This window comes from Lutra lutra, chromosome 10 (genome assembly GCF_902655055.1).
Source record: "Lutra lutra chromosome 10, mLutLut1.2, whole genome shotgun sequence".
NCBI lineage: Eukaryota > Metazoa > Chordata > Mammalia > Carnivora > Mustelidae > Lutra > Lutra lutra.
In genome coordinates, this window is record NC_062287.1 from 62,010,385 (window position 1) to 62,036,389 (window position 26,005).

General features: G+C 40.7%; 1 protein-coding gene across 1 annotated transcript in view; it reads right to left on the minus strand.

The window, feature by feature from the left end:
- Nucleotides 1–8,177: 8,177 nt before the first annotated feature.
- LOC125079457 (interferon-induced very large GTPase 1-like) overlaps nucleotides 8,178–26,005 on the minus strand; it is a 39,406-nt gene continuing 21,578 nt past the window's right edge. The window contains exon 2 of the mRNA XM_047693057.1: nucleotides 8,178–16,251. Coding sequence (XP_047549013.1) covers nucleotides 8,957–16,249 — 7,293 coding nt within the window. The 5' untranslated portion in view covers nucleotides 16,250–16,251 and the 3' untranslated portion in view covers nucleotides 8,178–8,956. The remainder of the gene's footprint in view (nucleotides 16,252–26,005) is intronic.

Here is a 26,005-nt window from a genome sequence, read left to right on the forward strand (position 1 = left end):
AGTATCTTTTAGTGGAAGTTTATATTACAAGACCACAATCCAAGTATTATGCAATATGAAGCTGTCCTATGGTGCTGGCACTAGAAAATTGCATTAGTGAAAGAGAAACAAGATTTGAAATATATGGAGCCAGAAGATGATCTCTGGAGAATTCTTCCAGTGTATAAGATTTATAAGCAAATGATTTGGTTTTTATTGATACTTAAGTCAAAATGGAAGTTCTCTCCTGTCACAAATATACTTGATGACATAGCATATACCATTTTAAATATGTCAAACTTTTCCCCTCCCTTTTTTGGTAGGAATCATGTGGAAGAAAATTCTTTAGAATTTTTGTGTTTATAGGGCACACACATGTAAGCACTACCAGTAGTATCCTTACTATAGAAAACAGTACAAAGTCATTGGCATATGAAAAGTATACTACCAAAAACAAAGGAAAAAAGTTTTGGAGGCATATCAATTACCTAATTAATACACATATGTTGTTTTTTGGATTTTGTGGTTTATAGTTGTCAAGTTTTAACATTTGTAATTTGTTACATTTCTTTTAAAAGTTTTCAGTTTTTTAAAATTCCTTTTGCATCTACTTTTGGATTTATAATCATGCTTTCTTTTAATTTTTAAAATTTTTAAAGTTTTATTTATTTATTTGAGAGAAAGAAAGGCAGAGCATGAGTAGGGGGAGGGGCAAAGGGAGAGGAAGACTGCCTGCTGAGCAGGGAGCCTGATGTGGGGCTCCATCCCCATTCAGGATCCTGGGACCAAGAGCTGAGCTGAAGGCAGAGGCTTACCCGACTGAGCCACCCAGGCACCCATGTCTCTTCTTTCTTGAGGAGAGCCTTCCAAACTGTATAAACTTCGGGCACCTGCATCTGCTCCCACTAAGAACCCTAAATCTTGGCACCTCAACCTTTTCTTCCAGTTTCTTTGCCCATATCTGCAACCCTATTTCTTTTCCCGTTTTTCCTCCTGTTTGTTATGTTCCTGTGACACTGAATTCCTGCGAATGAATTCTGTCATTCCTGGCCTGTAACTATCTGGCTGCTTCATGACCTTCCTTAACTGCCCCTCTTAGCCTGGAAATCATTTCACACCTGTTATCTTTCTCGACTCCTTTATCTTTCAGATCCTATCGGTCACTTCTCCCTTGGGTCCCCAATGCCCCTTCTCGTTCTTCAGTCACAACACTTGTTAATACTACATCAAACTTATGTATGGGTATAAAACCCTTGAATGTGATGGCAGCAGCTGCTGTTGCTTCTATTCTTCTTCCTCCTTCCAAATTATCTAATATTGACCTCTACTTCAGAGTCAGGAACTATTCTACTTAATTTTACAGGTTTTATCTAATTTAATTTTCCTAACAGCTTGCTATTATAATCCTCAATTGATAGTTGAGGAAATAAGAGAGTTAAAGATACAACTTTGTCCCTATCACAAGACTGGTAAGCAGGAGATACAGAATCCAATCCCAGACAGTCTGACACCAGATTTTCTGCTTTTAACCACTACCATGCCACTTCCTCTTGTTAAAAAATGTTGACTGAATAAATGCCAGGCACTAGAATATGTGTTTCACCTTTATTTCATTTTCTTGAAATCCCTTTTAATTCACATTACCTATATCATACAATCTATGAGTACTAACATCATGGGGACAATTACCCATAATTTTATTTCAGTTAGAAGGGACCCATAATGATCATTTTTAACCTCTTTTTTAAAAGATTTCATTTATTTATTTGAGAAAGAGAATGAGAGAGAGAGAGAGGAAGAGTGAGCGAGTATGAGAAGAGGGAGGATCAGAGGGAGAAGAAGAGTGCCTGCCAACCAGGGAGCCTGATGTGGGACTCGGTTCTGGGACTCCAGGATCATGACCTGAGCTGAAGGCAGTCGCTTAACCAAATGAGCCACCCAGGCACCCTAATGATCATTATTATTATTATTAAGATCTGCTTCTACCCACAAAACACTTCAGACCCCAAATGTATGGATTTTTCCATACCAAGCAATTCTGTAATTCTTTGCAGAAACCAACTTGAACTTGGATATACTATTTCCACCTTACAATGGATTGCTGCTGGGCATTTCTGACTGTATGTTTTGGAGCCAACATAACCCAGCTCATAATGGGCAATTTCAGTCACATGATCACTTTGTGCCTTGAGGTCAGACATTCCATAACTACCAGAGACCAGTAGCAGACTAGGAGCTGCTTCTCAGAAGGCATACAGTTCTCTGCTGCTGATGGCATGGCTTTACTACAGAACTCCTGCATTGTGATTGTCTCACTGGGGCTTACCATAAACCAACCATCAGCAACCTTTTTATATAATGGGCCAGTTAGTAAATATTTTAGGCTTTGTTGATCATATGTTCTTTGGTTCAGCTATGTGACTCTGCTTTTGTAGCATCTGTAGACATTATGCAAGTGAATGTACATGGCTGTATTTACATAAAACATTTTTTACAAAAAAGGTGGCATACCAATTTAGCCCATGGGCCGTGATTTGTTGAGCTCTGCCACAAATTCCACAGTGACTCTTCTACCAATACTGACACCTCCAATACCATACAGTCTGCTGGATCATCTGGCACAGCAGCTGGTCAGCTTGTGCCACAATCTGAACTTGCTGCAGAGTCCTTTCCTCTTCTCGACTCCATGCCATGCTGGCAGATTTCCTTGTCACCTAGTGTATGATCCGGAGAAGTATTCCTACATATGGAATAAGTTGCTTGTAGAACTCAGATTTTGTGCCTTGTTCTTTATGTTAGGGGATGCACAATGCAGTTATTTGTCTTTTAATTTGGAGGGGATAGTTTGACCATTGGACCCCTAAAATGTTTTGTTGCCAGGCAGGTCCCTGATTCTTTGTAGGGTATTATCTCCTACCCTCTGGAACACTTGTTCTAACAAGGCCACCAATTCACTAGTCACCTCTTGCTTTTCTTGTTTCATCCACAAGATGTCACCCCTACAACAGATCAGTTTGATGTTCTGTGGGATGCTCCCCTGTCTTTCTGGATTATGTTATGAGAGAAAGTGGGGAAATTAATAGAGTTAGGCCAAAATTTTAAATGAATATTTTTGTCCATTCCACATGAATGTGAACTGTTTCTGGTAGTCTTCTATCACTGAGATAGAAAAGAGTTTATCTGCCAAATCAATGGCACATACTATGTACGTGAGACTTTATTAACCTGCCCTAGCAATGCAACCATGTCTGGTACATTAGGTTTTGGGCAATAGGGGCTACCACTTGGTTGAGCTTGCAGCAGGTTACAGTAATTTTTCAGTATCCATCTGCTACTGCAGGGGCCAGACTGGCAAATTAAATGGAGATATGATAGGGACCATCACCCCTTTAGGTCTTCAGTGAGGGTGTTAATCTTTGCCATCCCCTGGGTTATATGTTTTTAAAGATGTATTATCTTGGCCAGTCAAGGGCAATTTTGAAGCCTTCCTCATAGCCTTTCTCATGATAATAGCTCTTATTTCATAGGACAAGGACCCACTGTGGGGGTTTGTCCAACTGCAAGTTTGTCATTCCTGATTATACAGTTGGGGATTGGGACCCTATTTATTACCTGGCCTCCATTTATTAGTAACGATACTTTGTTTCTCTAGGGGTCAGTGTGAGCTCAGACTTTGTGTCCAGTAGTCCTCAAAATATCTGGGTACTCTATCGTCATGCGCCGAAATAAAGGTCTCAGACACCAATCTGAATAGTTGTGCCAGGCTGTCTCTGCAAGGGAGAGTAGCAGCAGCTTAATTCTGCACATACCTTGTATTTGTATTTTTTTATTTTATTTTTTTATCAGAAAAGTGAGGACAGATGTATCAAAGCATGGGGAAGGAATACAAAGAGATGGCAATTATCTTGAAGCTGGAAAGCAGGCCTCGACCCTCCCCTCCGTGTGGGCTGTGGGTAGGAAGTCCTATGATCAGGGAGGAATGGGATGTGTGTGCTAGCAATCACCCCCAGGCAGGAAGGAAAGTGGAGGGTTCTTTTCTTTCCTAGCTCCTAATGTAGGCCTTGACCCAGGAGATGCTGGGATCCTGTTCTTATTGGGCCTTTGTGTTCAATAGCCCAAGAACAGGAACACTGCTGTCACTTTAGCTGCTTTCACAGTCACCCCTTGGAGCATACAATACACTTTCTAGGAATAACCTGGGAGTTCATGGTCCTGCTGGTACTGGGATATTGCATTCAATAGCCTGAGAACAGGAACTATGCTGATGTTTCTGTTGCTTCCACAATCACTCCTTAGGGTTTGCAGTACATTTGCTAAGAATAACTTGACATACTCCCCTTTTCCCAGTGTATGTTTTTCTGACTAAATAGCTGTAGGTTATTTAGGAGCTATTAACAGTACTTATTTGTCACAGTTCTGCATGGTCCTTAACTCCGGGGACTCAGTCGTCTTTTCAGTCATTAGGTTTTGAGCAAGGGTGTGACTATTTGGGTGACCACCCCTAGCCTTCCGCTCCTTTCTTCTTGCATTATTCTGCCTGTGGATGTTAAGCAGCATCCTCACTGACTGTCTTTATTGCCCTTATTTTATTAATGATTTTTACAATGCCCTGTGGGTAATGGGCTCTTTGCTGCCCCTGTTAGGTGTTAGGGTAATTGCAGCCTCCTGGCTTCTGGTGGTGAAGTGCTTGCATATGACCTGGATGACTTTAGAGCTCCAGCATCCCTTATAGGTTAATGAGCCTAGCATTAGATCATGCCGCTACCATCACCACAGGCCTTCAGCGCTGAACTTAGTGATGTTGGTGCCCTTACTGGCAGATTCCTAATGTCTTGGTGAATGTTATATCCTTTGGGCTTTCCCAAGAAATGTAACCCTCTGGTGGATCTTTTGACCTTTTGAGCATGCCTGTCTCCCTGTCACCTTTTAATTTTTCCCTTCATTATTTTCTAAGGAACTGAAGGATTCCTGCTTTGCTTTGTATGGGATTTGATTTCCCTAAACTTCTAAGAGCCTCCCTACCCATGATGCTGTTCTATCCTGAAGTCCTTGGCTAAGCATTTCATTCATATTCTGAGAAGATGTCCCTAAGTGAATGGATTCTTTCATATCTGGTCTTATGTTCTAGCCCCCTTGATCAAGCAATCCCAAAATCGAATCCTAGGAGTACTCCCTTCACCCCTGCTGATACATACTAATTTTTGTGGGTGTTTTGGGGTGTAATCTCTCTCTACATTTATCAGGTGCCACAGGTCACCAACCCAGTTCTGGGATTTAACTCTACTTATAGGTCTGTAACCAGGAGACATAGAGCCTTTTGTAGAGGAGATGTTTCTGCCTTTAATTGTGTTATTACTCTTAGTCTTTCATTATTTCTCTGCAGGAGCCCAATGTTGTAGTCAATCCTAGGATCCTGAAATCATGACCCAGCTGAAGGCTGATGCTTATTCACATGAGCCACCCAAGTGCCCCCAACCTCACTTTTTAAAAGTGTGAGTTCCCCCCATATTTTACGAATATGTGAATCATCACTTTAGTAAGGATGTTATGAAATTGCCAATGATAAATTCTTTTGAATTTGGTTGCCATCTCGGGTGAGGAGCTGTGCCTTACATTCTACTCAGGACAGCTTCTCCTTGATAAGTGGTGAGTGAGCCAGTTTGCAAACTCTGTTATATCTCCCATTTCTGGAACCACTTCAGTAACATTTCTATAACTTTGAGCTATTCAAGCAATATACACAATGATAAGATTAGATGTACAAGAGATTTAATGAGAGATATGCATGTGAAGAGTAAAGTGGTGGGAGCAAATATAGGCACATGATAATGCTAGTCTAACATCAGTAAAGGAGAGGGGAAGAAGGATTAAATAGGAAGAGTTTCAGATTACAGCACATTTCTGGAAATGGTCCTGGTAAGATCCTTGTGGGAGCAGCTCTGTAGCGGGTAGGGAAGGTCCAGCTCTAATAAACCCATCCCCCTCCATCATTGGCTGGGGGCAGCCCAAGTCTGCAAACCATGTGTGCCTCAGTATGAACACCCTGTAGAACCCAAGGGAGTGGCAGCTTGAAGCTGTCCTTCAGCAGGTTCTTTTGAAGGACAGCGAAGTGCTGCACCTCTATGGCAACAGTAAAATGCAACACTGCATAGGAAGCAGGTGTGTAGGTCTTCTCTATTGTTTTTGTTTTCACTTTTGCAGTCAGGCATTGAGTGAGAGGAAATACAAGTGGAAGTCAGTGGGAGCAGAATTGAAAGAAAAATGAATTACTAGAGAGCTTATGAGAATAAAGAAGGAAGCTCAGGGAAGTGGTCAGAGAGGTTAACCAATAGGAGACCTATGAAAGTCTTTAAAGGGGAACATCAGAAGTGGACAGGTGGCTCAGAGAGTTCAGCGCTGGACTCTTGATCTCAGTTCAGGTCTTCATCTCAGGGTCTTGAGTGCAAGCCCCACATTGGACTTCATGCTGGACATGGAGCTTAGAAAAAATTAAAAGGGAGGATCAAATTCAGCATGTTCTAAATGGCATTCCTTACATCTTTACCTTAAGTATTCTACAAATCTGTTCCATTTTAGAGGATTTCTACCTCTTTCCTTTTTCTTAAATTTTTTTTTAATTTAATTTTTTTTTCAGCATAACAGTATTCCTTGTTTTTGCACCACACCCAGTGCTCCATGCAATCCATGCCCTCTCCAATACCCACCACCTGGTTCCCCCAACCTCCCACCCCCTGCCCCTTCAAAACCCTCAGATTGTTTTTCAGAGTCCATAGTCTCTCATGGTAATCCCTTTAATCCTGACTCCACCTTTACTGTCTCTACTACTATCACAGAAAACCTCATTCCTACACGATCATCTTTTCTCTATCCCGATTTACTTCTTGCCAGTTTATTTGGCGTCTCTTGAGCACAGTCTCTGAATCTCACTGAATAATCACACTGCTTCAGTGCCTGCGGAATTTGTCTTTTTTATTTATACACAACAATTTTGGCTTGAAAATCAAAGTTAATAGAGGAAATATGTTATTTAGAAAAAGGCCATTTTGGATTCATTAAACAAATACAAAAGCATTCAACAAGTGTTAGTTGCACATTGCAGTTTTTGAGCATACAGTGATGTGAGAGAGACAGGTACCATGCAGGGGTTCTGTTTCCATCACTATTTCAACTTTATATTAGCAGGTCCTTCCAACTCTTTTTTTTTTTTTTTTGAGATTAAGATTTTATTTATTTGAGAGATAGTGAGTGGAAAGCATGAGCATGGGGAGGGGAGAGGGAGAGGGAGAAGAAGACACCTCGCTGAGCAGGGAGCACACAGGGCTCCTTGTCAGGACCCTGGGATCTGAACCAAAGCCAAAGGATGACGCCCGACCAAATGAGCCACTGAGGTGCCCCGAGGTCTTTCCAACTCTTACAGAGAATAAAAGGAAAGCTGTACTGTTCAAGAATATCTGTTTCCTTTAAATTTTCCTGTTCCAGGATTTCTTCTGGAGACTTAGGTCATTTTACCTGAAACTGAGAGTATTCTTGAAACCCTTTGGAGAAACAAAGACAATAGAGTCATTATTCCTCTCTCCTAACTCTGAAGATTCTAGTCCTTACTGTGGTTCCGTGTACTGTTTGATTTCACTGGCTATGGAAGGATAGACTGTGTCTGTAAATGCAAGCCAACGGACACCTGTATGTCAGACATAAATTTTCTTCTTTATATCAGGATTCCTTCAGATCATCACCTTTGAGAACATCGTGTAAGCCATTTTTTAGAAGGTGTAGGTTTGCAGAATGGCACTTTCTTTCCCTGCTCTGGTCCTTGGTTGGCTTCAGAGTGCTCTTCATTTTCATTTTTATTCTGTTCATGACTCTATGCTTTAAATAATGTGAGAAGTTACAAAGGTGTCTGATCTGGAGATAACTATTTCCTTACATTTGAATATATTAAGATTTTTCCTTATTAAAATATCAGAACCTAAAAGCTGTATACTTTTTTATATTTTATTCTTGAAGGAATAGTTTTTTGTTTTTTTTTTAATCATCAAAGGGTTAATCAGATTTGACCTTGTCCACAGCCTTGATTAAAAATGGCTCCTTTTACTGGTCATAAGTCATGTTCCAAAAGCCAGTCTTTCTCAAACTTGTATATAGCACTGAGCTGTGAATATCTAAGGTCTTGTGAACCTTTACTTTTCTTTTCTCCTCTTTTCTCTTTTCTTTCTTTTTAAACACATGCATTGGCAAGATGCCAGAGAAGAGGAGGCTAATGATTAAATGAGAAAAATAGTTATTTAATTTCTCTTTTCCCTATTTGCTTGATAACATTTCTTGAATTGATGCAGACTTTATTACGGTGAAGTCCCTATTTTATTCCTATCCAGAAGAGAATATGCCTAAGTATTGCTATGCTCAGGGATCATAAACTTTCCACTAACATTTTTCCATTTGAGGATTAGTAACTTTTTATTCACAATTCTTTTTTTAATTTTTTGTGAGGATTTCAGAGGATTCAAAAAAAAGAAGGTTATTGGTAGCTTACAGTCAAGAACTGTATATTGGTTGAAATACCCAGATATTTATTCTATAGTAATTTGTAGCAGTCTGCAATGGTTCTGATTTCCTTCTATGAAAATGACTTTATCTGAGACTTTACATAACAGTCTATATTTCAAAATATAAACATTCTGAATAATAGTTTAAAATTTGCTGTGGATACTTCAAATGGATTTTATTTGATTTTATCATGTGTTCATATATTTTAGTAAGTGGTTTTTAAACCAGAATGAATTGAGGCAAAGAAGAATGAAGTCTTTTCACGGAATCTTCAACTCTTGAAATATTAGTTGACTTATTTTTAGATTTTTCATTCGTAAAAAGGAAATAATGAGGGTTCCTTTTGTGAGGAGAAGGTATTTTAGGATTGTCCAGGTTCCCAAATAGGGACTCTTTTGTTCAGATACTGGGGCTCTTTTGTGGTCATTGAATTTTACTGTTTTTTCAAGTAATCAAGTACATCCTGCTTTTTGATTTGGGCCCATGCATCAGGGATTTTGCCTTTGTTTTTAAATTTTTTCTGATATTTTGCTTCTAGGTTTGATCTGAAGTGAGAGACAAACCATTTCCAGTATGGCTGGGTGGATGAGTCTGGGGTGATGCTCCACGTGGCATAGTCTCCTCCTGCCTCTCGATAGTTCTTATATGGGATTTCCCGGTCATCACTCAAAACAAAGAAAACATTGCTTGCTACCAAATTAGTACAGTGATCAATAACAAAGTCGTCTGTTTTATAAAAATGCCATCCACCGACAGCAAGAGGACGGTGGAAGGGAACACGGTGGTCTCCTTCATGTGTAGGGATTGTGTTTGTACAAATTGCTCTACAAAAGGGACACTGTTTCCAGCAGCCACAGAGATGTTCAGAGAGCATTTTCTCAATTCGCGGAACCATTTCTTGTACCAAAACAGTCAAACAGTTCTGTTCTACTCTCTTCATTGTGGGATCCAAAGCTTCACTCATAGCTTCTTTGAGAAACTCAATATCTTTTATCTCCTGGTGTTCAATGCTTATCAGATCTTTTCGTGGGAAGATCAGATTACTCCCCAGTTGATCACAGAACACATCCAGCCACTCAGACACAGTGCTGCTTCTATCTTTAGCTCTTATTATGGGTTCATGAATAGCTGAGAGGATGGCATTCTTGATATCATCTAAACTTATTTTTAAGAAAGTCCTTATTTTTTCACTTCCCTGGTCTGAACAATATGTTTCAATATGCTTTTTAATGTAATTTCTAAAAAATGATATTGAATCGTGAAGGTAACTCCAGTAGTTATCAAAATTTTCTTCTTCAGCCAGAGAGATGAGAATATGTTTCTCCAGGTTAGCCCTGTTTCCGTTGAAAGCGGGGCAAGTAGATCGTATGTCCCCAGCAATTCTGGGGGCCGTTTTTTCCCATATGGTGTTGGAGATAGCAGGAGTGAGTTTCTGCCACAGAAAATCAACAAATGTTTTGACTGAGGTTGCTCCTTGACACGAGATTTTAAAACTCATGAAGAAATCCTCTTTCTTGCTTTCCAGGTAGTTCACCGGATCATGTGCATTCTTGAATGCCCTGTGCATCTCCCTAAAATTTTCTGATGCTTTTTGGAATAAACACAAAGATAAGTCAATTTCATATTTACTTGTAAATGTATATCTTCCCTCGGTAGGTGCAGATTTCACTTCCTCATCTATTATTCTCAGGATTTCGTGGAAATAACTTGGATCGTAATCACACCCTTGCTTCTGAATGTTTTCTATAATTTCATTAAATCTTGAAATAATGCGGTTGGTAGTCTTTTCTATAGACATTTGATCATAGTCCTCTAATTGCTTTTTAATTATGAGAAATTTCTTGTTCATTTGGACATGTTCGTCATATTTGACTTGAAACTCTACTCTGGGTTTTCTCTTTACTTTGTCCACAAAAATATTTGTCTGCTTTTTGAAATACTCCAAAAGGATGTTTTCAGAATCCACATCAATGTCAGGCTCTGTGACTGGAGGGAGAGTTGAGGACACCTCATAGACCCATGTTTCCCAAAGCTGATTGAACTTCTCATGTAGTTGTTCCTCACTCAGTTCTGTGCCTTTTATAGTTAAAGCCAAGTTTCGGCTTTTTTCTAATAATTCCTTTTCGTAGCATGACTTTTTCTTATCTAATTTTTCTTGACTTTTCTTAAAACTAATAAGTTCATTAGCTTTCTTTTGGGTGTCTGAAATAAGTGCCTCTTTAAGCTGTAGTAGCTTATTCTCAAAATTTGCTTTCCACTGAATCAGTATTTCACTATCTGGATCTTCGTTAAAATATTTTTCAAGTTCTTGCTTGATGGCTTCATATTTTTCTGTCACTGGAGCCTCAAGTGTGCTTTTTCTGAATGTCTGGATTAGTCCATTCTGAATCTGGTTGATCTGCTGGTTCTGCAAGCCCAGCACATGACTCCTCAGCTCCCAGGTCCAGGAGTTATACATGGTTTCCAGTTTGCTCATGGCCATGACTTCTCGTGTGTTCCTAAAACTGAAAATAAAGTTCTCACACACCAGGGCTCTCCACAAATCTTGAACTCGGAATTTTATATCTGATATCTTCATGATGCCTCCCTTACATTCTTGTTTGGCTGTCAGAAGAATTCTGCTTTTCAGTTCCTGGACATTGCGGCTGTAGCGAGGATTGGGAGGGGCCATTGGAGGATTGCCATCCCAGAGGTGAGCAAAGTAGTAGACGTGAGTATTGACATCAAACTTAATGACATCACTAAAGCAGGTTACCTCTGAGCACTGTTCCTGTTCAGCTGCTGTTGCTGCCATTTCATCTAGTCTCTGTTCCAGCTGCCTTCGTCCTTCCATATTTTGTTCTTTAGCCATAACTTCTTCCACATTCTGATGGATAAAAAGGCAACTTGGGGAGATATTTACTTGTTTCATCCTCAGAAAGGCTTGGACAACAATTTGTAGAATATCTTGCATTTCTGATGGATTTTCCCCAAAAATATTGATCAGAGTCAAGTTTCCAAGGCCAATCACAAAGGTTGCCAACTCATTGTCACGCTTCTGGGATTTGTTGCTGAGTTCTGGGGCCCGAAGTCCTTCTGTGTCCACAACAAGCACAAAGTCAAACCCAAGTTCCTCTGCGAACGTCTCCTCCACCTTCAGGAGCTGCATGTAGGCTCCCCGGGTACACCTCCCAGCACTGACAGCGAACTGTAGCCCGAAAAGGGCATTCAGCAGGGTGGACTTCCCTGAGCTCTGCAGGCCAAGGACAGAGAGAACAAACAGCCGTTTGTCTCCAAGTTTCTCAGAGACCTTGTCGAAAATAGCTGCTATCCACTTTAGGGGCACATATGAAGCATCCCCTTCCATCAGCTCAATAGGAACACCAGATATCATTAGATCTGCAACAATCTGGGGAAGGGAGAGAAAAAGCATATCTTTGGTGGAAAAAATTTCTTCCAGAGCTTCATACATCTGGCCTATTTCTCTGAGAATCTGCTCAATTCCCAAGGTGCAGTCACTAATCTCTGCAGAAATAGCTTCTATATTATTTTGCCACTGTTTTAGGGAGGCATTCTCTGGTACCTTTTGTTTTCCTCTTTGTACCTGGGAGCACAAAGCCTTTTTCTTTTCATTCAGTTTTTCCAAGTGATCTGCAGTCAGGTTTTCCAAAAACACACTCAGCCACTGTAAGAAGTAGAGGTTGTTATGAATTCTTGAATGTTTTTGGATAATTTTAAGGATAGAATGCATGAAGTCATTGGGAGGAAAGGCTTTGTTCAATTGTTGACTCCGTATTCTTTGTTTCTCTGCCTCGATTTCACTCTTGTGTTGTTCAATACTCTGATTTCCCTTTTCCCTCAGATGATAGAGTTCTTTGTCCTTCTTACACCAAAGATGCCACAGTTGTCCCTGAAGGGGTAGTAATTTTTTCTTCATCTGAGATATCGGCATGTCTCCTAGTAGGGCCATGAGAATCTCTGCCTCCTCTTTGGTTGCCTTGCAGTCACTCTGGTCTTCATCAATAAGAAATCCTTGCCTGCGTGCAATCTGGGCACAGTCCTCTAAGCTAAAAGCAGTGTGAGAGAGCTCTAGCAAATCTCTGATTGTAGTTTTGAGCTCCTCTGTTAATTCTGCCTCATTTCGATTCCTGATCCCAATTCTCACTCTTTGGCAAGAAGTACTGGCCATGGCTTTTTCTTTGTTATCAAGCAAAAAGATCAAAGGTTTTGGTAGTTGACACAGGCCACGGACAAGTTTTCGGTTCTCTGTATTGTCTTCAGAAGTTGCCATGAGCACCACAATGACGGAAGAGATCTCCTGCAGGAAGGCGAGCTGCTTCTCATGGTCCTTGGCATCTCCATGAAGATTGGTGAAGGTCAAACATTTGTCAAAGCTGTCCTCATCTTCCCCCCCAGGACAATACCAGCAGATTTCTACTACACCCTCCATCAAGAGACAGTCTTTGCTGCTCCCCCTGCAATGCCGATGAAAAAAGATATCATATTTACGTTTACTGAGTAGACAGTTCATGATCTGAGATTTGGAAGCAGAGAAGTCCTTTCCAACTCTAATAAAGGACACAATGGGAGTAGGGACACGACACATCTGCTGATTGTTGTAATTGTTCTTCTCTTTTGACGATTTCCCTGCTTGCCGCCAGCTTCTCCTAATTTGGCTGAGAGACCAGAGAGAGAATTCAATCTGAGAATTGCAGGGATTAGGTACAAGCAGTGGGAGGGCAAACTGACAAATGGAAAGTTTGGACAGAATATATTGTCTGGCATAATCATCTGTACAGTGAAGAACTGCCATCTGAATATCCATAGGGTGAACGTGGGACCTGGGATGAGTGGCTGAAGAGTTAGCGGGACTATCACTCTCTTCAAATATGTCTTCATATGGATCAAAAGCCTCATTTTTCTGATTTGAGGCACTTGGATAGACTTGCTGCTCTGTGTTTCCATCGTCTTTGAAGACCAGGTATCTCAGCCCATAATCCAGCATTAATAGCTTCTGCAGGAAGTAGAAGGGAAGCTCCTGGTCAGACCTGGGCTGGGTGTTATACACAGAAGTCTTGTGGATCAGGTGGAAGGCAACTCTGCTCATCCTTTTTGGGTAGTAGTGTTCCAGGCCTAGACGCTGGAGTAATTCTAAGAAGGCTTCATTTTCTATGGCCTCCAATTTGTTGCTTTCACTATCATGTGGTTCATGAGGCGGTTCCTTTTCAGGGAAGATACTTTGCAAATATTTTATCACATCATCTATTTGCAATGAAGGCAAGGTGGCTTCATAATTCCCATCAATGAGCAATCTCAAGTCTTTCTCTAGGTTTTCCCAATCATGATGTGCTCCAGGTTTGGTGAGGACATGTTCAACTTCTTTAGACAAGAATTGTCCCATGTGCTGTCTTAGAAGTGTCAAGCGTTGTGTTTTCTCCTTTGGAGAAAGAGCTGTAACTCCAACAGTGGCTGTCAGACCTGTGAGCAGCAGGAATGCCTGAGCCCTGTAGCTGCAAAGATTTTTGAGATTCTGGTATTTATCATGGGCAGTTTGCATTTCCTGCAGCAGGAAGTTCAGCTCCTCACATCCCAGAAGATACTGAAAAGTATTGTTTACCATGTGATAACCTGCACCCACTGCAACAGAAAGTAGCAAGAGCTGTACGTCTGCCCGCTCTGTTTCTCGCAGGTAATTCAAGAAGCATCGTAGAGACTGGCTGACCTCATAAGTGGCCTTTCTTTGTGCTTCTTCCACTATTTCTGGGGTCTCATTTTTGGCCTTTGCTTCCATGAAGTCATTTTTGGCTTCTGTCAAGATTTTAATTAATTCAGAAAATTCAGAGATGTTGACGTGCTTCTGCTCCAGCTCTGATGAGAAGATCCACTGCATGATGGATTGAGCCTGAGGAAAGCTTGTCACACTATAAATGTGAGGATCCAAAAGGCTGCGCAACTGAGATTTAATAAATTCTGTTTTATAACTGGAAGATCTTTTGCAAAAGTTAACAGTGTTTACCAGAAAATTCTGTAGGTCCCCATCTGTGAGGCATATGTTAATCCAAGTGTCATAACCTTTTGTTTTTTGACTCAACATTTGCATGAAATTTATCAGTTTTTTAAGCTGCTCTTCAGGATTAGATACCTCCCAGGATTTCACATCCTCTAGGAAAACCCTAGCCTCCTTCACAATACTGAGTAATTCCTCTCCACTCTGGATCTGGGTAGTCAGGCCAGTCAGAGCAGTATAGCATTCTATCAGGAAGTCAGCTACCTGAAATGGATTCTTAAAATCACTTCTGTGGCTGGAGCTGATGATGTCCCAAATGGGCACCAGTTGAATTCCCCGGTCAATGACACACCAGGTTTGATTACTGGCAACTAGGCCAGTTTTCCACTGGAAAAGGCCATTTGCTTCTGGTGGGCCACCTGTCTGGGCCACAGATAACTGGATTTGTGTTTGATGGTTTTGGAAGTTTGTGTTCTGAGAGTTCATTTTTGAACGAGAGTCTGTCATGTCCACACTTGCAGCAACTTGCATTCCAAAGCCACTGTAGCTGCCCCTTACATAAATATCCAGGGCCTCTGCTGACTGCTGTTTCACTTCTGCCAGTTGCTCACTTTGGAAACCCTCTGAAATGGCTTTCCACCAGTAGATTCCTCCCAGGTGCAGAGGGCCCTGATTAGCATGAGAACCAAACCTATTGAAGAAGGCCTCTGTCCTGGACTTCAGTAAGAAGAATCTGTCTGGGCCTGTACACTGACCCAGAAGGTCTTCAATGCATTTCAATTCTTGCAGAGCAGCCTTGGATAACTGGAGCTGATCAATGGGAAAGCGGCAGGAAGCCAGTGGGATATAGCTGAACTTGGTTGAGCAAAAATAAGAGTGCTCAGAATGTGATTGTTGGGTTTTCTTAGATTCTGAATGTTTGCTGTGATCTACACTAGATTCCAGGCTAAATCCCCAACCTTCACCCTTGGCTGCAGTAGTTGCACTGAAGCCTAGCTTCTCTATAGTCTGGGTGAACATGGCTTCTGCTTGAGAAGATGTAAACTCCTTTGTTTCCATCCGTGTGCCCTGCTCAGGGCCATAGAGTGAGAACTCATTTGGGACACTGAGTAGTTCCTCTCTCGTCTCTATCAGACCCCTTTGGTCTCTGGTTTTGTAAATTCCCTGCAGGGCCAACCCTCCAGATGCCCATCTCACCAGATCTCTATCTGGGAGATTTTGCCTGTGAGACAGTATCCCCTCCACGAGGTTGAGTTGTTTCTCATTGTTTTCCATGACCTCTTTTAGGGACTTTTGGGGAGATGGCCAGTATTCTTCAGGGCTCTCCATTGCCTGCCTCAGCTCTGCCACTCTTTTCCTCACTGCTTCATCCTGTTGCTGCCTCCCTTCTGATGGCAAGTCTCTTAGCTCCTGCAGTGACTGCTTTGTCTGCTTCTGCATTTTCTTTCTCTTTTCCAACTGAGACTCCTGTGACTCTGAAAGACTATTTGAGTGTGACAGTACAAGAAGTTTCTCCAGGGCTCTTTCCTCCCAGGAATGTCGTGCTTGGGATTTGAGGTTCTGGATGTCTTTTTCTTCGAGGTGTTGTAAGGCCTGAGCACAGGCCATATCTAGTTGTTCCTGCAGCTTAGGCAACCAGTACTCAAGTGCCAGTCCTACTTCAGTCAGCAACTCTCGGAGATCATGCCTTCTTTTGCCTCTCATCAGGGGCTCATCAGGGGTGGACTTTGCCGTGGCCATGGCTGTGGACGAAAATTTACTCAGTTAGCCTGTGTCATGACCTTAGGAAGTATCAACCATATGGCCAGAAGTGTGAGTGTACTAAAGATGCAAGTCTTGGAAGCTTTTTCATGTCCTCTTTGCATTGTTCCAACAAATATATTCTGTTAACATTGCTTCTTAATATTTTTTTTTGAAAGGCTACTTTGTCTTCTCAAAACAAGAAAGACAATACATAAATTGTATTTTAGTTACCAGAGTGAGTTACCACATAATACTCTGGCTTTTGGCATTTCCTGTTACACAGAATTTGTTGTAATGGAGAGCACTAAAGTGAGGGTTGGAGTTTGGAAATATGTACGAGTTTGATAGCTTAATGTTTGTTTTAACAACAAGAGCAACCATAAAAATGAATGAAATCTTGCCATTTGCAAGGATGTAGATGGAGCTAGAGAGTATGATGCTAAGCAAAATAAGTCAGTTGAGAAAGACAAATACCATATATGAGTTCACTGATATGTGGAATTTAAGAAATGAAGAACATAGAGGGGAAAAAGAGAGGCAGAAAACAGACTGTTAACTATAGAGAATGAAGTAAAGGTTACTGGAGGGGAGGTAGATGGGTTAAATTGGTGATGGAGATTAAGGAGGGAGCTTGTGGTAAGCACTGAGCATTGAATGGAAGGGATGAATCGCTAAATTCTATACATGAAACTAATTTTACACCATATATTAACTAATTGGATTTTATTTATTTATTTATTTTTTAAAGATTTTATTTATTTATTTGACAGAGAGATCACAAGCAGGCACAGAGGCAGGCAGAGAGAGAGGAGGAAGCAGGCTCCCTGCTGAGCAGAGAGCCCGATGCGGGGCTCGATCCCAGGACTCCGAGACCATGACCTGAGCCGAAGGCAGCGGCTTAACCCACTGAGCCACCCAGGCGCCCCACTAATTGGAATTTAAATAAAAATTGGAAACAAAAAAATATTTGCTAGGAAATAGAAATGAAAAAACAAAAAACAAGCGTGGTACCGCCCATTATATTTCCTGTGTTAGTTTATGTCAAAGCTGTGTTGAGTGGTTTCTTTCTGTCTTTCGGTCGCTTATTCTTAAGCTGTTGTTGATATTTATTTACTCTACTGTGCTTTGAAATGTATTTCTGTGGTGTTAGATGTAACTTTCTTTTATTTCTGATTTTATTTATTCAAGTTCTCTCTCTCTTTTTCTTGATTAGTCAGGCTAAAGGTTTATGCATTTTGTTTCTCTTTTCAAAGAATCATCTCTTAGTCTCATTGATAGTTTCTAATTTTTTTAACCTCTCATTTATGTCCTCTTATATCCTCGCTAATCTTTGTTATTTCCTTCCTTTTACTAAATTTGGACTTTGTTTGTTACTCCTTTTTAGTTCCTGTATGTGTAAGTTTAGATTGAGTTTATCCTCATTTCTTGAAGTGGGCCTTTATTGCTATAAACTTTCCTCCTAGAACTGCTTTTGCTACATCCCAAAGATTTTAAATGATAGTGTTTTTTTTTTTAATAATTTTTTTTATTTTTTCAGCATAACAATATTCATTATTTTTGCACCACACCCAGTGCTCCATGCAATCCGTGTCCTTTCCAATGCCCACCACCTGGTTCCCCCAACCTCCCACCCCCCACCTCTTCAAAATCCTCAGATTGATTTTCAGAGTCCATAGTCTCTCATGGTTCACCTCCCCTTCCAATTTCCCTCAATTCCCTTCTCCTCTCTAACTCCCCTTGTCCTCCATGCTATTTGTTATGCTCCACAAATAAGTGAAACCATATGATAATTGACTCTCTCTGCTTGACTTATTTCACTCAGCATAATCTCTTCCAGTCCCATCCATGTTGCTACAAAAGTTGGGTATTCATCCTTTCTGATGGAGGCATAGAAGCATCTTTCATGCCAGTGGGCCTCAAAAGAAGGCTGGGGTAGTGATTTTCATATCAGATAAATTAGATGTTAAACTAAAGACTGTAGTCAGAGATACAGAAGGACACTACATCATTCTTAAAGGGACTATCCACCAAGATGTTCTAACAATTGTAAATATCTATGCCCCCAATATGGGAGCAGCCACTTACATAAGAAAACTATTAATCAAGATAAAGGGTCATACTGATAGGAATACATTAATAGTAGGAGATCTTAACACGCCTCTCTCAGAAATAGACAGATCATCGAAGCAGAAAATCAATAAAGAAACAAGAGCATTGAATGACACATTGGACCAGAAGGACTTCATACGTATATACAGAACATTCCACCCTAAAACAACAAAATACTCATTCTTCTCAAGTGCACATGGAACCTTCTCAAGAATAGACCACATACTGGGTCACAAATCAGGACTCAACCGATACCAAAAGACTGAGATTATTCCCTGCATATTCTCAGATCACAATGCTTTGAAACTGGAGCTCAATCACAAGGAGAAGTTCAGAAGGAACTCAAACACCTGGAAGCTAAAGACCACCTTGCTTAAGAATGCTTGGATCAACCAGGAGATCAAAGAAGAACTGAAACAATTCATGGAAACCAATGAGAAGGAAGACACTACAGTCCAAAACCTATGGGATACAGCAAAGGCGGTCCTAAGGGGGAAATACATAGCCATCCAAGCCTCCCTCAAAAAAATTGAAAAATCCAGAACACAGCAGCTGTCTCTACACCTTAAAGAACTGGAGAATCAACAACAAATCAAACCAACTCCACAATAAGAAGGGAAATAATCAAGATTAAAGCTGAGATCAATGAGGTAGAAACCAGAGATACAGTAGAACGTATCAATGAAACTAGAAGCTGGTTTTTTGAAAGAATCAATAAGATTGATAAACCATTGGCCACACTAATCCAAAAGAAAAGAGAGAAAGCCCAAATTCATAAAATTATGAATGAAAAGGGAGAGATCACAACTAATACCAAGGAAGTAGAAACAATCATCAGAAGTTATTATCAACAGTTATATTCCAATAAGCTAAGCAACCTAGATGAAATGGACGCATTCCTGGAAAACTGTAAACTCCCAAAATTGAACCAGGAAGAAATCAACAACCTAAATAGACCAATATCTAGTAACGAGATTGAAGTAGTGATCAAACACCTCCCCAAAAAACAAGAGCCCAGGACCTGACGGATTCCCTGGGGAATTCTACCAAACTTTCAAAGAAGAAATAACACCTATTCTCCTGAAGCTCTTTCAAAAATTTGAAGCAGAAGGAAAACTTCCAGACTCTTTCTATGAAGCCAGCATTACCCTGATCCCCAAACCGGGCAAAGACCCTACCAAAAAGGAGAACTCCATAGTGTATATGGACCACATCTTCCTTATCCATTCATCCGTTGAAGGGCATCTTTGTTCTTTCCACGTTTGGAGACCATGGCCACTGCTGCTGTAAACATTGGGGTACAGATGGCCCTTCTTTTCACTACATCTGTATCTTTGGGGTAAATACCCAGTAGTGCAATTGCAGGGTCATAGGGAAGCTCTCTTTTTAATTTCTTGAGGAATCTCCACACTGTTCTCCAAAGTGGCTGCACCAACTTGCATTCCCACCAACAGCGGAAGAGGGTTCCCCTTTCTCCACATCCCCTCCATCACGTGTTTTTTTCCTGTCTTGCTAATTTTGGCCATTCTAACTGGTGTAAGGTGGTATCTCAATGTGGTTTTAATTTGAATCTCCCTGATGGCTAGTGATGATGAACATTTTTTCATGTGTCTGATAGCCGTTTGTATGTCTTCATTGGAGAAGTGTCTGTTCAGATCTTCTGCCCATTTTTTGATATGATTGTCTGTTTTGTGTGTGTTGAGTTTGAGGAGTTCTTTATAGATCCTGGATATCAACCTTTTGTCTGTCCTGTCATTTGCAAATATCTTCTCCCATTCCGTGGGTTGCCTCTTTGTTTGGTTGACTGTTTCCTTTACTATGCAGAAGGTTTTGATTTTGATGAAGTCCCAAAAGTCCATTTTTGCTTTTGTTTCTTTTGCCTTTGGAGACATATCTTGAAAGAAGTTGCTGTGGCTGATATTGAAGAGATTCCTGCCTATGTTCTCCTCCAGGATTCTGATGGATTCCTGTCTCACGTTGAGGTCTTTTATCCATTTTGAGTTTATCTTTGTGTATGGTGTAAGAGAATGGTCGAGTTTCATTCTCCTACATATAGCTGCCCAGTTTTCCCAGCACCATTTATTGAAGAGGCTGTCTTTTTTCCACTGGATATTTTTTCTTGTTTTGTCGAGGTTATTTGCCCATAGAGTTGAGGGTCCATATCTGCGCTCTCTCCTCTGTTCCACTAGTCTATGTGTCTCTTTTTATGCCAGTACCATGCTGTCTTGGTGATCACAGCTTTGTAGTAAAGCTTGAAATCAGCTATCGTGATGGCCCCAGTTTTATTTTTGTTTTTCAACATTTCCTTAGCGATTCAGGGTCTCTTCTGATTCCATCCAAATCTTTGGATTATTTGCTCCAGCTCTTTGAAGAATACCGGTAGAATTTTGATCGGAATGGCATTACAAGTATAGATTGCTCTAGGCAGTATAGACATTTTAACAATGTTTATTCTTCCGATCCAAGAGCATGGAATGGTCTTCCATCTTTTTGTGTCTTCTTCAATTTCTTTCATGAGTGTTCTGTAGTTCCTCGAGTACAGTTCCTTTACCTCTTTCGTTAGGTTTATTCCCAGTTATCTTTTGGTTCTTGGTACTATAGTAAATGAAATCGATTCTCTAATTTCCGTTTTTGTATTTTCATTGTTAGTGTATAAGAAAGCCACTGATTTCTGTACGTTGACTTTGTATTCTGCCACGTTGCTGAATTGTTGTTTGAGTTCTAGTAGTTTTGGGGTGGAGTCTTTTGGGTTTTCCATCTAAAGAATCATGTCATCTGCGAAGAGAGAGAGTTCGACTTCTTCCATGCCAATTTGGATACATTTTATTTCTCTTTGTTGTCTGATTGCTGTTGCTAGGACTTCTAATACTATGTTGAACAAGAATGGTGATAGTGGGCATCCTTGTCGTGTTTCTGATCTCAATGCGAAGGCTGCAAGCTTTTTCCCATTGAGGATGATATTTGCTGTGGGTCTTTCATAGATAGATTTGATGAAGTTCAGGAATGTTCCCTCTATCCCTATACTTTGAAGCGTTTTAATCAGGAACGGATGCTGGATTTTGTCAAATACTTTTTCTGCATCAATTGAGAGGACCATGTGGTTCTTCTCTCTTCTCATATTAATTTGTTCTATCACATTGATTGATTTGCGAATGTTGAACCATCCTTGTAGCCCAGGAATGAATCCCACCTGGTCATGGTGGATAGTCTTTTTAATGTGCTGTTGGATCCTGTTTGCTAGGATCTTGTTGAGATTTTTAGCATCCACATTCATCAGTGATATTGGTCTGAAATTCTCCTTTTTGGTAGGATCTTTGCCTGGTTTGGGGATCAGGGTAATGCTGGCTTCATAGAAAGAGTCTGGAAGTTTTCCCAATTTTTTGAAACAGCTTCAGGAGAATAGGTGTTATTTCTTCTTTGAAAGTTTGGTAGAATTCCCCAGGGAATCCATCAGGTCCTGGTCTCCTGTTTTTGGGAGGTGTTTGATCACTGCTTCAATCTCGTTACTAGATGTCAGTCTATTCGGGTTGTCAATCTCTTCTTGGTTCAATTTTAGGAGTTTATAGTTTTCCGGGAAAGCATCCATTTCCTCTAGGTTGCTTAGCTTATTGGCATATAACTGTTGATAATAACTTCTGGTGATTGTTTCTACTTCGTTGGTGTTCGTTGTGATCTCTCCCTTTTCATTCATAATTTTATGAATTTGGGCTTTCTCTCTTTTCTTTTGGATTAGTGTGTCCAATGGTTTATCGATCTTATTGATTCTTTCAAAAAACCAGCTTCTAGCTTTTAGCTCTGCCCTAACATTGTGAACATCCTGTCTGGTCACTTTCAGCTCAGCCCTAATCAATTCCATTTGGTCATCCATGGCTTTCTCTGACCTCGCTATTGCCTGGATAATTGTTAGCCTGAATTCTCTTTCTGACATATTGTCTATGTTGATAGCCATTAGCTCTGTTGCAGAAGGTCCATCCTCTGTATTTTTCTTCTGTTGGGCATTCCTCCTCCTAGTCATTTTGGTGAGAGATGACTGAACGGATGTAGCTGGATGTATCGACCGTGGTGTAGTCAAGGTGCACCCTGGAATGCTTCTGAGCAATTAGGATTCCCCCCCAAATGAGAGAAAAAAGAAAAGAAAAAGGAAAAAAAAAAGAGAGAGACAGGAAAGAAAGGGAAGATAAAAGAGAAGGTTCAGCCCAAATGGGCCCCAAGGTAAGATTGATGAATATACAAACAAAAACAGACAAACAAAAAGACTGATAAAAGTATATGACAAGAGAAAAAAATATATATATATAAGCAAATAAAGGAAGAACCTCGTCAAAAAGAACCCCAAGTGTAAGATTTATATACTATCAGGACAAACAGAAAAACACAGAAATACTGGTGGAAGAAAAAGATGGGAGAGTGGTTATAAATTCTCAGTGTGGGCGAGGAAGGTTGTTTGATTCTTCCTGGATGTATCTTGATATCTTTGTTAAAGGACTCAACTTTCCTAAGATAAAGGGGGATTAAAAATTGGTTTACCTATAGGAGTAGTATTGATTGGGGAAAGGGGATTACCTTGAAGTTTAACTCTATATGAATATTAGGAAATAAAAATAAAAAAGGAATAAACTAGACTAAACTAAACAAAAACTAAAAAAAGAAATTTAAAACATAGAAATGCAAAAGAAAAACACAGGTGTATGTATCAAAAAGTTCAGGTTAGGGGGGAGGAGTCAAGATGGCGGAGAAGTAGCAGGCTGAGACTACTTCAGGTAGTGGGAGATCAGCTAGATAGCTTATCTAAAGATTGCAAACACCTACAAATCCAACGGGAGATCGAAGAGAAGAAGAACAGCAACTCTAGAAACAGAAAATCAACCACTTTCTGAGAGGTAGGACTGGCAGAGAAGTGAATCCAAAGCGACGGGAAGATAGACCGCAGGGGGAGGGGCCGGCTCCCGGCAAGCAGCGGAGCAACGGAGCACAAAATCAGGACTTTTAAAAGTCTGTTCTGCTGAGGGACATCGCTCCAGAGGCTTAACCGGGGTGAAGCCCATGCAGGGTCAGCGTGGCCTCAGGTCCCGCAGGGTCCCAGAAGGATCGGGGGTGTCTGAGTGTCACAGACTTACAGGTATTAGAACGGGGAAGCCGGCTACAGAGACAGAGCTGAGGAGTGAGCTCACAGCTCGGGGTTACCTTGAACCGGTCGCAGGCTCAGTCAGCTCGGAGCGCGGTCAGAGGCAGGGTGACGGGAGTAATTGGGCGCTGTTCTCTGAGGGCGCACTGAGGAGTGGGGCCCCGGGCTCTCGGCTCCCCCGGGCCAGAGACCAGGAGGCCGCCATCTTCATTCCCGCCCTCCGGAACTCTACGGAAAGCGCTCAGGGAACAAAAGCTCCCAAAAGCAAACCCGATCGGATTACTCAGACCGGCCCAGGGTAAGGGCGGTGCAACTCCGCCTGGGGCAAAGACACTTGAGAATCACTACAACAGGCCCCTCCCCTAGAAGATCAACAAGAAACCCAGCCAGGACCAAGTTCACCTACCAAGGAGTGCAGTTTCAATACCAAGGAGAGCAGCGGAATTCCAGAGGAGGAGAAAGCAAAGCACGGAACTCATGGTTTTCTCCCCATGATTCTTTAGCCTTGCAGTTAATGTTTTTTTTCTTTTTCAATTTTTTTTTCTTCTTCTGCTAGATTTTTTTTAACTTTTACCCTTTTCTTTTTTAACGTTTTTTAACTAGGTTATCTAATATATATATATTTTTTTTCTTTATTGGTTTTCTTTTTTTAAATGTTTCTTCTTCTGTTTTTTCTTTCTGAACCTCTTTTTATCCCCTTTATCCCCCCTCACAATTTGGGATCTCTTCTCATTTGGCTAAAGCATATTTTCCTGGGGTTGTTGCCACCCTTTTAGTATTTTACTTGCTCCTTCATAAACTCTTATCTGGACAAAATGACAAGGCGGAAAAATTCACCACAAAAAAAAAAAAAAAAAAAAAAAAGAACAAGAGGCAGTACCAAAGGCTAGGGACCTAATCAATAGAGACATTGGTAATATGTCAGATCTAGAGTTCAGAATGACAATTCTCAAGGTTCTAGCCGGGCTCGAAAAAGGCATGGAAGATATTAGAGAAACCCTCTCTGGAGGTATAAAAGCCCTTTCTGGAGAACTAAAAGAACTAAAATCGAACCAAGTTGAAATCAAAAAAGCTATTAATGAGGTGCAATCAAAAATGGAGGCTCTCACTGCTAGGATAAATGAGGCAGAAGAAAGAATTAGCGATATAGAAGACCAAATGACAGGGAATAAAGAAGCTGAGCAAAAGAGGGACAAACAGCTACTGGAACACGAGGGGAGAATTCGAGAGATAAGTGACACCATAAGACGAAACAACATTAGAATAATTGGGATTCCAGAAGAAGAGGAAACAGAGAGGGGAGCAGAAGGTATATTGGAGAGAATTATTGGAGAGAATTTCCCCAATATGGCAAAGGGAACAAGCATCAAAATCCAGGAGGTTCAGAGAACCCCCCTCAAAATCAATAAGAATAGGTCCACACCCCGTCACCTAATAGTAAAATTTACAAGTCTTAGTGACAAAGAGAAGATCCTGAAAGCAGCCTGGGAAAAGAAGTCTGTAACATACAATGGTAAAAATATTAGATTGGCAGCAGACTTATCCACAGAGACCTGGCAGGCCAGAAAGAGCTGGCATGATATATTCAGAGCACTCAACGAGGAAAACATGCAGCCAAGAATACTATATCCAGCTAGGCTATCATTGAAAATAGAAGGAGAGATTAAAAGCTTCCAGGACAAACAAAAACTGAAAGAATTTGCAAATACCAAACCAGCTCTACAGGAATTATTGAAAGGGGCCCTCTAAGCAAAGAGAGACCCTAAAAGTAGTAGATCAGAAAGAAACAGAGACAATATACAATACCAGTCACCTTACAGGCAATACAATGGCACTCAATTCATATCTCTCAATACTTACCCTGAATGTTAATGGGCTAAATGTCCCAATCAGAAGACACAGGGTATCAGAATGGATAAAAAAACAAAACCCATCTATATGTTGCCTACAAGAAACTCATCTTAAACCCGAAGACACCTCCAGGTTTAAAGTGAGGGGGTGGAAAAGAATTTACCATGCTAATGGACATCAGAAGAAAGCAGGAGTGGCTATCCTTATATCAGATCAATTAGATTTTAAGCCAAAGACTATAACAAGAGATGAGGAAGGACACTATATCATACTCAAAGGAACTGTCCAACAAGAAGATCTAACAATTTTAAATATCTATGCCCCTAACGTGGGAGCAGCCAACTATATAAACAAATTAATAACAAAATCAAAGAAACACATCGACAAGAATACAATAATAGTAGGGGACTTTAACACTCCCCTCACTGAAATGGACAGATCATCCAAGCAAAAGATCAACAAGGAAATCAAGGCCTTAAATGACACACTGGACCAGATGGACATCACAGATATATTCAGAACATTTCATCCCAAAGCAACAGGATACACATTCTTCTCTAGTGCACATGGAACATTCTCCAGAATAGATCACATCCTCGGTCCTAAATCAAGTCTCAACCGTTACCAAAGATTGGAATCATTCCCTGCATATTTTCAGACCACAATGC